Source organism: Apis laboriosa, unplaced genomic scaffold (assembly GCF_014066325.1).
Source record: "Apis laboriosa isolate Shangri-la unplaced genomic scaffold, ASM1406632v1 scaffold12_cov154, whole genome shotgun sequence".
NCBI lineage: Eukaryota > Metazoa > Arthropoda > Insecta > Hymenoptera > Apidae > Apis > Apis laboriosa.
Genome location: NW_025221207.1, coordinates 1,383,684 through 1,396,501, shown reverse-complemented (window position 1 = coordinate 1,396,501; position 12,818 = coordinate 1,383,684). Strand labels below are relative to the sequence as shown.

Genomic DNA, 12,818 nt, shown 5'->3' with positions numbered 1-12,818 from the left:
CCGAAAAATTTCACGCTTATTCGATACTCGATGCAAGATTAAGGCGAAATTTAAAATAATCCCTGGATAGAAAGAAATATCGTAATGTTGAACGAATGGAACGGTACACCGCCTCTCTCTGTGGATGTTACAGCGCCCAGGCTTGCCAATCTTCGATCGAAATATTCGACGGCCCCTCCGAAGGTACCGCGAAATCCCTCGAGAGAATCTGCAGTCCTGTACAGCGGCCTCCGCCGGAATTCGTGCAACAAGATACGTAAGTGGATTCTCCAGTTATTAGACGAGAAATACCGGCGTCGTCTACATCGCGCGGCTTATTACTTGGATACTCCACCGCTAAGAAGTAGTTGGAATTCCGTTCGATTCACGACGCGAAATGCAAACCACCTACCTTCGAATTGACACACAGCTCGTTGAACTTGCGAAATTAATGCGGGGAACTCGTCCGTTGATCGGCAACGTTCAGTTGACATTCTCCCCCATCTTTCCCCTCCCCCGAGGACCGGTATTGTGGGCCACCAGATTGGAAAATTCTCTTCATCTGTTCGGACGTCGATTGATCAGAATTCAAAATTTAAGATTTCCAGTGATAACATGATACCGTAATAATTTTGTTAATCAATTTGTCCCCAAGTGAAGTAACTGAAACCTTAAACCAAATTAAAGAATAATCGAAGTCGCGTATAAAGAATTCTGAGATAAATTCGTCTCTAATAATTAAAATTTGCTAAAAAGTAGTATTCTATTCTATAGCAGGAACAGGAACGAGCGCGTTGACTTAATTTTGACCTAAATAACCGCGCTCCCTTCGTAGAATTTTCCAAACTATTACCGGTAACCTACATTAACGGGCTCGAAAACGTGAAAACTCCTCCTTCCCCCGGCATTCACCTTATCCAGGCCGTGTTTCACCAGTCGAAGAACCCGATTGAGCGCGATTCATCGAGACCTGCCTCCCTTCCTCCCTCCCTCTTTTCCTCGTGCTCGATGAATGGGATGAAGCCGGGATCACGGTTTCCTGCCGTTTCCTTTTGCTCTCTGTTCGATCTAATCAAAGTGACGCCGAGCGCACGAAGGCAGAGATAGCTATGATAACACGGTACACACGCGGCGTTTTCGATCTGAAAAAAACGCGTTGCTTGATCGCCCATCCCTCTCCGTGTAATCCTACCCACCGAGGGGGGGGATTGGAGGGGGAGAGTGCGTAATCAGGGAACAGCCTCGACCTATTCGTCATTGGTGCATCCGCGTACCAAGGTAGGGTAGGGACACGTACGAGGGGCTCATCTCGTCCGAAGTCGAGGATGAAAGATGACTGCGCCGCCAATGCGATCCACATCGTTGGATGCGCGTACGTTTGCATTTACGCCACGGGTTCCAATGAGAGGAAGATATTACGAAGAGAGAGAGAGAGAGAGAGACGACGATCATTCCGGGTCTCGAACCAAATCGACGGGATAGACGTGCGTGTGCGATGCAGGCCCGCCATATTGAACGGCGCGCATTATGGGAACTCGTTTCTCTTCCTAGACGCTGTTGTGAACAACGTTTAATACCGATCGATCTGTTCGTAATAACGCGTCGTCTTTGGGGTGGGGGAAGGAAAAAACGAGGCATCCCGCGGGAGACGAATTCCTTTCTTGTCCTTTGATATCGTGGAATTTGAATATCGACCCCTGGATCTAGCGCGAGTTATATCCTTTATCCGAGGATTTTTCCATTTTATTTTATTTCCTCTCTCTCTCTCTCTCGCTCTCTCTTCTCTTCATATATCTTTTGATGTACTTTTGATGTACTCGGCATATTGCACGTTAACCCGACGTGGGTATTGTAAGAATTGTAATTCGGGGCGTGTAAGGAAGGTCGTTTCACGGAATTTTCGAGGATTATTGGTGGGGGGAATGGATGGAAGGGAGATATCAGACGGGGTGAGCAATGGCGACATCGCAGGATCGGTGAAATTCTGGCGTGGGATGCCTTTAACTGTCGTGTTACGCGCGCGCGTAACTCGTGCCCCTTGTCAGTGGTACAATGCTGAGTAGAATAGATATGCATATACGGTCGGAGACGGGGCGGAAAACGAGGGGTAATTAGAGGTTTGGTTTCGCGATGGAAAATTGAATGTGGAGGTTCGTGGAAAATTTAGAATTCGAAGAATTCGACGATAAAATTCGAGGTGGAGGGGGATATTTAAGTGAATAATTTCCCAGTGATTTTCATTCTAATATATAATACTTGCGCGACGAAAATATAGAGATGTATATTCAATGGTGAGTAATTGATTTCAGCCGTTTGTAGAATTAAATTCGTGGAATCTCAATCTTTCGAGCTATCTAAATACAGTGATTTTCCTCGTTAAATGTAGCTCGGTTCGATGAAAAATCGATGGCAGTAAATCCAAAAGCGGAGCGATAAATTTCCAAATACATTTAACGACGATGATTTAAAATTCACGCCCGATTTAAAGCCAATCCAATAATAATCTTGATTCGATCTACTTCATTCAAAAAAAAAAAAAAAGAAAAAAGAAGAAGAAGAAGAAGAAAAGAAATTTATTTCAACCGAAGCGAATAATTTATATTCTCGAGACGTTCGCTGTACTCGAAATGAGATATCAAAATTAGCGTTTGATGTATTGAAACGTGAGGAGGGGCTCGAAAAGGGAGGGGTCTCGCCCTCAAAGGAAACGGATCGTTCGATTTTAATCAGATAAATGTCAAAATGGGTCTGATAAAGAAGAATCACGCGGCCTAGAATGGACGTATCTCCGGCTGAAAAACGTGACGGGAAACCCGAGAAAGACTTTCCCCCGCACATATTGATCAGCGTGTCGAGGGAGAGAAGACGAGGAGGAGAGAAGGGGGTGGAGGTGGAGGAGCACGATCTGAATAGGTTACATTCCAAATCCTTTCAACCGCGATCGATGTTCAACCCTCCGCAATCCGGAGGATCGTTGGTCCACGGACGAGGCCGTCGGTCCAGAAGCTGGGGACTAGAAGGATCTAATTGTGAGATACGAAGCGACTGGAATTCCATCGTGAACGTAAACAACGCGGTTAATACTGTGTTTGACTTGCACGGTTAAACTTTAATGCACTGCCGGAATTTCTGACCTTTAGGGGTAGGAAAAACGAGGGTATACGGTCTGTCGAGAATCTGTCGTATACGTTTACCGTATTGGATCGTGTTTTTGCGAGTTTTTGGAAATAAAAGATTACCACGTGTTACCGCGTGCATCTCAATTTTTTTCCATTAAAATGATGTAAAAAAAAAAAAAAAAAAAAAAGGTATAGATTAAAACTCCTTTACTTCGAGAAAAATCCTTTTAATTCGATTGGATTTAAACTGTAAAAAAGTTCGGAATTTTCTTTTCGTTCTTCCAACTTTTTTCTTTCCAAAATTAGCTTCGAAATTTAAAAAAAAAAACACAAAAATCGAACATATGGTTTCTTTTTCCCCCTGCAACAAATTCATTATTAAAATCCTTACTTCGAGTCACAATTCCTTCCATTATCCACCCCTCCTTAATCACCATTAATTACTTCCCAAACAAGAATATATGAAGACGCCGCGTAAAGAACAATCCCAGAAGGTTCAACCAACCAAGATTCGCGAGCTATACTTTTCCACGGTCTGAAGATCAAGCCGAAAATTCTCGATAGAAATGATCGTAATTAAGGCAGAAAGAGGAGGGAAGGTAGGGACGAATATCTGGAGGATGCGATTCACAAGAGTGCAGGAGATCTCGTGGGACGAGCGGGGTCGGCCAACTGTGGAAAGAGCACGACGTACGAGGGCCAACGGCGGCAAACAAAGTATCGCAACCTCCCCCCTGGGATGGGAGGAGAAGTAAGTGCAAAAGGGAATGCTGCGGAGTGCACGGATGCGGCGCATGCATTATGCAAGCGGCGGGAAATAGACGGACGTGAAATGTCCATGGGTTTCCACGCGACGATATCTCGAAATGAAAAAAGAAAAGAAAAGAAAAGAAAAGAAAAGAACGACGACTGACCGAGACCGGCTGATTATTTTCAATTTCGATTTTTGATGCTGTACACTTGTGACGTTGTGGATGAAATTATGGGTTTTACTTATTTGATTATGACGTGTTGTGTTTATGCATTGTGTTGTGAGAAATTTAACGGTGAAGAAGTGTATAGAGTAATGGTGATTCGTACCTTATTGCACAATCATAGTGAAAATTATAATAAGAACTAAAGTGAAAGTAGGGAGACAGATTCTATTTATGTGAAATTATTGTTTGAGATGAGATAATATGGTGATTCGAAATGTATTGATTATATCTTGACTATACGATTTAATTAACTCGATCAAACTTCTTATAACGAATGAAATAGATGGATTACGTTTCAAGATAATTTTTACAATCATAATTATTGTAATTTTTCCTTGTCATCTATCGAGATGAATTTGCGATCGATGAACATTATATTACACGTTTGAAATTTGCGCGACGCTAATGATGACGGATGATTGGAAAATATTTCTAGGTTCGTATTATATATTTTTAAAAATACGATGTCATCGATTATTAATTTGGATTTATCCAATATTTCGAATTATGTTTTTCAGAAGGAAATAAATACGAAATATCGTAAAACGTACTTGGGAATGAAAGTGCACACTTTTCTCTTCGGTTTAACCGAAGAATATCTACAATTCATCTCTGATTTCCACCCAAATGAACGAATAAATTCAAAATTTACACACGCCTCTCTAAAATTATTTCCATAAAACAACTTGAGAGGAGAACGCTTATTATTTCAGAGGAATAAAGTGGATTGCAATTTTAAATAGATTTTTCATGCTCTCCAACCACTGGTTGGTCCCGTATCACTGTATTACATGGAAGAGTATCTCTGGAAAAACAATAATCACATGGAACAAGAGATTTCGTAAAATTTTAACGATTTTACATCCATCACGTTTTCCACCCCGTCTGAATTCTGATAAATTCACCGATTATATTTCTCTTTCTCTCTTTCTCTCTTTCTCGAGTTCACGTGTGATCTCTTCTCTTTCTTATTATATTACACATTTAATCGGCATAATTCTTCTTCTTAAAAATTTGCAGAATCTTCCGCAATGTATCCTCGGAAAAGGAATTGCAATTCAAAGCAAACAAAACCTCGACGGATTTCTCCCCGCAAAATTACTCGAATTTCCCCCGTGTTACGATAAATTTCACGATAATTTCCTCTAAATTGTACAAAAACAAGATTTAACACGAGTAATTTCATTCCCGCCGTTGGAACGCGCACACACACATATATATATTCCAGCCAAACTTCTTCGACCACCCAAAATCGCAAAAACCATCCTCCATAACTTCTGCACGACATCGCGTAGACTTCCTTCTTATTTTTTTCCTTCCCCTCTTTTTTTTCTTTTCTTTTCTTTCCTTTTTTTTTTTTTTTTTTTTTTTTTTTTTTTTTTTAACAATCCAGCTTAATTTCTAACGCGACCAGGGACAAGGGCCAAGCTGGAATTTATGTCCGGTTACGGGTACACGATGAACGCGCGTGCCTATGGGACTGTCGCGTGTTTTATACCGGCTAATCTCGTAAAAATTCATGCAAAATAACGCCCGTGTTTCATCCATGCTTTCCTCTTCTCTGTAGCCGGAGGCACGTTTTCCATTGTTCAGCCGCGGTCCAACTTTCACGATGCATTTAAAGCGACTTGAGGGGAGGGGGTGGAGGGAGGCGATGCAAGAATCCGGACGGAATATTTTGCGCCGGGTAATAATGCGATCAACCGCGGTTTCCGGCTTATCGTTCGTCGCACGGACACAACCTGTGCTCCCCGGAAAATTGGTGGAAAAAAATCTCTATCCGACGGAGAGAGAGAGAGAGAGAGAGAGAGAGAGAGAGAGAGAGAGAGAGAGAGAGAGAGAGCGAAGCACGTTCTTTCTCTAACTTATTCAGTAACGATAGTAACGAGATTATTATTATTTTTGTTTCTCGTTGTTAATAATTAAAATAAAAAAATAATTAATAGGAGGTTTGATAGAACCAAAGAAGGCTCGGTTCTTCGATTATTGTGCTCATTACTTATACGGATATTACGAATATAAAAATACCCTCATACAACTCTTAATTTGGAGAATTTTTCCACCGACGAACGATTTCGTCGCGATCCAATCCTTTGAATCGCCGCACTACGTTTAGTCCCCGATCATTCCCCGATCAATCCAATTTTTTCTTTTTTTCGCCGCCGATTTCACCCTCATCGAAATTCCGGCCGCGCATTGTTTCGCAAAACTACACGCGGCCGAACAATTTTTCCGACCGGGCCGGAAGGGAGGGAAAAATTTTTGAAAAACCTTCATCAAGCCGACAACATTTCATCACGGGCTCGGCAAACTTTCGCATTAAAAAAAACCTCGATTGGAAATCCCATTTCGAGGGCGCCTCTTCCCCTCCTCCCCCTCTTTATCAAAGCGATTCGACGATCGCATTCGCGATCCTCCGCGGCGGGCCGACAACACGCGCGGCATAAAAAAGCGGCGCGATTATCCGCGCGGACACGGCACGACGCAGGCACGCGCCGTTTAATCCGCGTGCGTGGACCGTGCGTGGGGACGCACGGTGGAGATCAATCGAGGGTGGCCGGAGCTGTCGAGTAATTTAATCTCCGCTTGGCACCGGTGCCCAACTGAAAGCAGCGCCGCTTCTGTCCGTTGGCGGGAAGGCTAATGAACCGGAAGGCTCCGACACCGGCTGTGCTCTTCCGGCAAAATAAACCTCCGCCACCCTACTCGGGGGAGGGGGAGGAGGGCGCAGTACGCAAACAGACAGGGGCGTTATATGCCTGCGTATAATTTCCGCACGGCAGAGTGGTCGATAATAATCGATGATCGGGGAGAGAGAGAGAGAGATCATGGCGCGGAAAGCGGTGGCAGCAACAGGGATTAAACGACGATTCGAACGTTACTGTTTCCCCATCGAATTAGAACCGTTTACTTTGGCCTTCGATTCTCGTAGCTCGTTCAACGCAAAGGTTAAAGGCCGTGGAGGAGGATGGATCGTGACACTGCGTTGTGTTTCCTCTCGAGGCTTCCGTGATGTTGATTCGTTGAGGTGTGGATCCGTTTGATTTTTCGATGGAGAAATGTTGTGTCATGAAAATTGAAAATTTGGATGTTATAAAAAGTAATCGCTCGTAGATGATTTTAGTGACATCGATCATTTTAATTAGAGAGGAATTAATAGATTATTTTTACTGTTTTTTAACGTATGTTGTTTCGTTATTTATTTATTGTAATCGAAAATGTTTATTATGGATTTTTCACGATTTCGAAATTTTCAAATTACTATTTTGGATGGTATGTGTAAAATATAAATATAGATTGGTAAATGAGTCATTGTTACGTTATTATATAAAAATACGAAATATCTGTTTTTTTATACTCGATACAGTGAGCAAATGGTTGTGTTTATTTTAGATCCATTTCAGAATTATTCGTTCTTATAAATACAAAACGATATTGATGGGAAATTAAATTTATTGCATTAGAAGTTTCGTGTTAAATTTTTTTTTCCCTGGTTCAGCGAATTTCGATATATCGATATTTCCTGAAGTTTATTTATTTTTACCTAGTAAAAATATATAAATTTTTCCTAGAAAGTTCCGAAAGCAAATAAAAATCAACGAACGTGATATTTCGTGATCTCGTAGGCTAAAGAATCGATCTCTCGTTAAAAATAATATTCGCTTATACGTTATACCTCTCAAAAGTAAAATAGTAGTAAAATAGTAGTAAAAAATAAAAGTAAAGTAAAATTCTTCTTATTTCGATCATTTTATTATAGCATTTATTACGAGTTGTATTTAAGATTCATAAAAAATCACTTTTAGAACTGCTACTTATTTATAATAAATTGTCAAGAAATTATTTTCCTTCATTTTAACTCGTTATGACTATTACTTATACTTAAGTAAAGTGGCTACAAATCTTTATTTCAGATATTAAAATCTCTCTTTCCCGATTTTGGCAGATATCCTGAATGCATCGCGAATATTATTCTTTAACTGTATCCAATTTTACGTTCGTACGTTCATCTTGTATCTGCCAATCGCACGTAATCCGCCCTCAATCGATCTTTAACCTATCTAATTAATTATTAAAATACATGCAGATAGAATAATATAAAATAAAAAAAAATAAAAGCAGAAAAATAAAAAGCATAAGGAAAGAAATGAAGGGAGCAACACCGGAGGGGAATGAAACAAAACTCTCATGCAAATTGTAAGGGAAGAAAGTAGGTTCGCGGGATGGAGAGCGACACGTGGGAATGGGGGACGTTAAAATCTCGTTTGAGCGACGTACGAGCCGCGATCGGTGTCTGACGATGCTCTCGTCGGAGCAAGAGATATCTCGGCCACGTCCGACCCGGTTTGCACAGGAAAAGTACACACCAGATCCAGACTCCCTCGTGCCACGTCCTCGCGTCCAAAATCCGCGAATGAAAGTTGAAAATGAGCCAACTGGGTCGGTTGATCCCGCGCTTTTAAAGAAACGCTCGTCCTATCAAAAACATCGAGCGCCGCCTCGTTCAATGACGTTGTTCGATTCCCTGGAAAAAATTGCAACTGATCGGATCCGATCGAGAACGAGATTTCACGTTGATGATTGTTGAAAAAAAAAGAAAAAAAAAGAAACAAACAAAAAGGAAAGGAAAAATTGAAATTTTTCGACGAATATATTTCTCTGTTTTCTTAGAGTTAGGAAAAATGGATGGTTTTTTTTTATTTAAAAAATCGCGTGTAAAAATATCGCGCGATAACTTTTGCTCATTTTTCTCCCTGTTTCTCTTTTCTGTTTTTCCTCATTACCGTTTCATTTCGAGCCGCAACGATCCTCCCCCTCCCTCGTTACTCACGTATCAACTCATCGTCATAAATAATACGTTATTCGAAGTTTGAGCAAAGTTGCTCGCGTGAAATTGTATTTTCAAGTTTCCCTTCGTTATTTACCGTTTGTTTGCCGCTCATTAACAAACAACGTTTCGTCACGCAATTACAAATTTTTTTCCAAGTTTTTAATCAAAGCAATCGAAAACCGTTGTTGCGCCTCCATCTTCCTTCCTTCCTTCCTTCCTTCCTTCCCTTCTTCCTTCCTTCCCTTCTCCGCTCTCCTGGAAGGAGCATAACCGCGGATGAAATTGTAACCTCGCCAATTTCGCAGTATACCGGTGCAACAAGATTCTATGCCGATAACGCGATTAATCTTCCGGTTTCCGTATACAGGTCGTGTTGTAATTGTCGTTTGCTTCGCCTAATCGAAACGATGCAATTGTAATCGATAACGATATCGCGAAGAATTTGTGTTTTTTTTCTTTTTTTTCAAAGAGAATCTTTCATTCTCTCGCGTCTTTTAATGAAATGCTATAATTTTTTTTTTTTTTTTTTTTTACGTTCAAGCTTTTGAGCCTCAAAACTCATTAAGTAACTCTCAGACGATGTAACTGGCTCGCTGAATCTATGGGATATTGCAGGATCTAAAGGATATTATGAATTGGATGAGTTGAGAAAGTTGGTGGAGCTGCGAAACTTGGAGATGTCTTTACCTTTCGTGGGATAGTAGACATTTCTACGATCCCGAAAGCTTAAGTGACTTCCATAACTCGAAGATTTTTTTTTTAAAATCGTAGGGGACTATACACATATATATCTCGAAAAGGGAATCATGAACGTTGGACGAGGGCAAGAAGTTGAGCAGAAGAACTCGAAAGTTCGAAAATTTTCAAGAAAGATACGCGATTTGCAAGAGATATCCGATCTTCGATGAAAATTTTCCATGTAAAATTCTTTCAGAGAGAAAAACAATTTGGACACTCGCAGTGAAATACTTTGCTCCTAAAATTCGTTTCTAATATTTTTATCAAAATTTTTTCTACAAAATCTCTCTTCCTCCTCTTGTTTTATTTAAAAATACTCTCCACGGATATATATATATATATATATATATATATATATATATATATTGAAACAAAAAGAAAATCCACCTCCACCTCCACAAAATTCGATCGTGAATTTCGATACCTCGCGATATGATATAATATAATTCATAAATATGCACGGCTCGTCGACACCACCACTACCACCACCACCACCACCACCACCACGGGTGGTGGCCTCGCAACACACCATACCACACTTTACCTTTTAATCTCGCGGTAAATTAATTTGCTCTGGAATTGGTCGAATGGCCATACCCCGAACACCTGGCTGTCGTTGCCAGGCCAAAAACCGTGTTAATTTATTCCATCTATTAATAACCGTCCGATGCCATGCGGCAAGACGTTATCACGGGACAAAACCGGGCCGCAAACATTGACTTATCACTATACGCTGTCTCATGGAGGATTCAGGCGCAGGTTATCGCGAGGCGCCCGTTTCCCAGGACGTCCATTTACAACTTGGAGCTTGGGTAAAATGGAAGCGAACGACGTGGAAAATTTACATGCCGCTTTGTGCCACCACTTGCCCAACTTCCAAGCCTTGCTCGCTGCGCTGGCACACGTAAGCTTGTCAAGTATGGTGAGACGTGTACCTCTTTGACATAAAGGCGCCGGCTTCATAATTCACGGCAAACTTCCTTCAGGCGGTTCGACTTAGCGACATAAAGGAAAAGAGCTCCTGATGGAGAGTAAGAGAAAGAATCAAAAGATGGGCGGATCCAGCTTTGCTCTCCATGTATATGTATGTGTGTGTATATGTACAACCCTACCGTTGGAAAATTCTATTCAAAGGAGTTGTCGTGCAACAAATCCAACATTACACGTATCGTTATCCAATTAACAATGGGACGTGTCTAATGTGTTTATTATTATTCAAACGATTCCAGGAAACCAGTTTCCTCCGTTATCATCGTCGCGAAACTGAAACAGTCAACAGTCGTAAGAACATTGTTTTTCTTCGATGGTTACAAAGAAAAAAAATTGTACAAAGTAGTTCGATGATATTCTACGAATAAATCGTCTAAACTTAATCTTCGTTGTCTCGACGATCGAATCAGCTGATTGTAACTCGTAGAGATGAACACATTCTTTTTATCTTTGGCATCGAAATAAATAATCTCTTTAAATAAATATTCGTCCTCGCGGACAGCAACTCAGCAGTAAAAAAAAAAAAAAGGAAAGTAAAAAAAGTAATCTCATCAATCTCGCCACGAGCACGAGGAAACGATCGAGGAAAGGTATATACGTTTGCCTCTGAATTACGCGTAGCACGGCTCGTTGAAAACCACGGGGAGGATCCCCGATTTCGGGAAGGTATCCGATAGAAGATAGAGCTCGCGAGCTTTACGACATTTCTGATAGCAACCTCCCGTGATTTACAATCGGTCTCGATGGAACGACGCGTTTTCAGCGAAGAAATGACTCGAATCTCTCCCCCTCCTCTCCTCCCCAAGCCTTACGAATTACGCCCACCTCCTCCGCGGTAGTAAGCGAGTGACGACGCGTAAAAAGCAGATTCTATTTTCGTTTCTACCTCCTTTCTCTTTTCTTTTCCTTTCTTTTCTTTTCTTTTTTTTCTTTTTTTTTTTTTTTTTTTTTTTTTTTTTCTTCCAGATACATCGAGCCGAAAAGGTACTCGTCTAATGGCAGAGATATGACGGTCGTTCTGAAACGAGCAACGAACAGCCCCACCGACGAGGAATACATGGACGTCTCTTATTACTTCCACGATGGTAAGCCGACTATCTCTCACGTCTTTTCAACAACACGACCGCGAACGTGTATAAAAGTATCGAGGGGTTCTCAGCAGACGTTCTCAATGGAATTATTTCCAGTTTTCCAGTCTTAATGGGTAATAGGTTTACGTATGTTGCCTTTGGCAATACGTAAATGGTTTATGATAGTAGACGGCTTCTCTTATCGGTTTCTTTCTTATGGGTGAAAATTGAACGACGAAAATTCATTACCTTTTGTCATTTTTTAACATTAGATAATTCTAAATAAAATGTACGTAACAAATTTCAAATTCCAAGTATAATTAGAGAATTAGAGGAGAAATTGAAAGGCACAAAATGGAAACCGCGATATTTATATTAAACGAATTTTTCATTTTTCGTTTAGTAAGAGGAACGTGTAGCAGTAATCAGCATCGATTGTTCGATTAAACGAGTAATACCAAAGAGACTGATTACCTCACGATTCATATGTTAATAGAAATCCTGTTCCCGCGAAAAGAATTTACGAGAAAATTGAATCAACTCTTCTTACAAAATAGAAAAATAAATTCTAAACGAACGAAATTTACGATTTTAATATTTCAAATCTCGTTCTTCTTTCTCCCGATATCAGATGGTTAATAAAGATTTTTTCTTTTTTCTTTTTCTTTAATTGAACGAGTCACTTAAAAAAAAAATTTCTCGTCCGTGTTTCGAAAGGAATTAAGAAACGTGTACACGCGTCAATTATTTTGGCTCCGATTTCTTCTTGGCCGAGGTTTCAACGGCCAAGTATTTCGGCCTTGCTACTAATTACCAACGACTAATTACAGCCATTGCGAGCCGACATATCGGACGGGGCGAACCCCCTTAATCGGATGAATATAGATGCGTCCATGCGCACGGTAATCCGGAAGTCCTGGTTGGAACGTGGCCAAGAACTATCCATAAGGATAGCATTTAGCGATCGTTGTGCGCGAATCGTCGAAATAACGTTAAAAGAGAGAGAGAGAGAGAGAGAAAGGAAAATCTTGTAAATCTTGAGATTAAGACAGCGATAGGATATTTTAATAATGCAATCGCATAAAAGGGCTGTTGTGAATTAATCGGAATTTTT

General features: G+C 40.7%; 1 protein-coding gene across 1 annotated transcript in view; it reads left to right on the top strand.

Moving 5' to 3' along the window:
- The window catches only part of LOC122720620, a 195,369-nt gene that overhangs the window by 170,486 nt on the left and 12,065 nt on the right, over positions 1–12,818 (top strand). The window contains exons 10-11 of the mRNA XM_043947417.1: positions 134–256; positions 11,601–11,719. Of these exons, the coding sequence (XP_043803352.1) occupies positions 134–256; positions 11,601–11,719 (242 nt within the window). The remainder of the gene's footprint in view (positions 1–133; positions 257–11,600; positions 11,720–12,818) is intronic.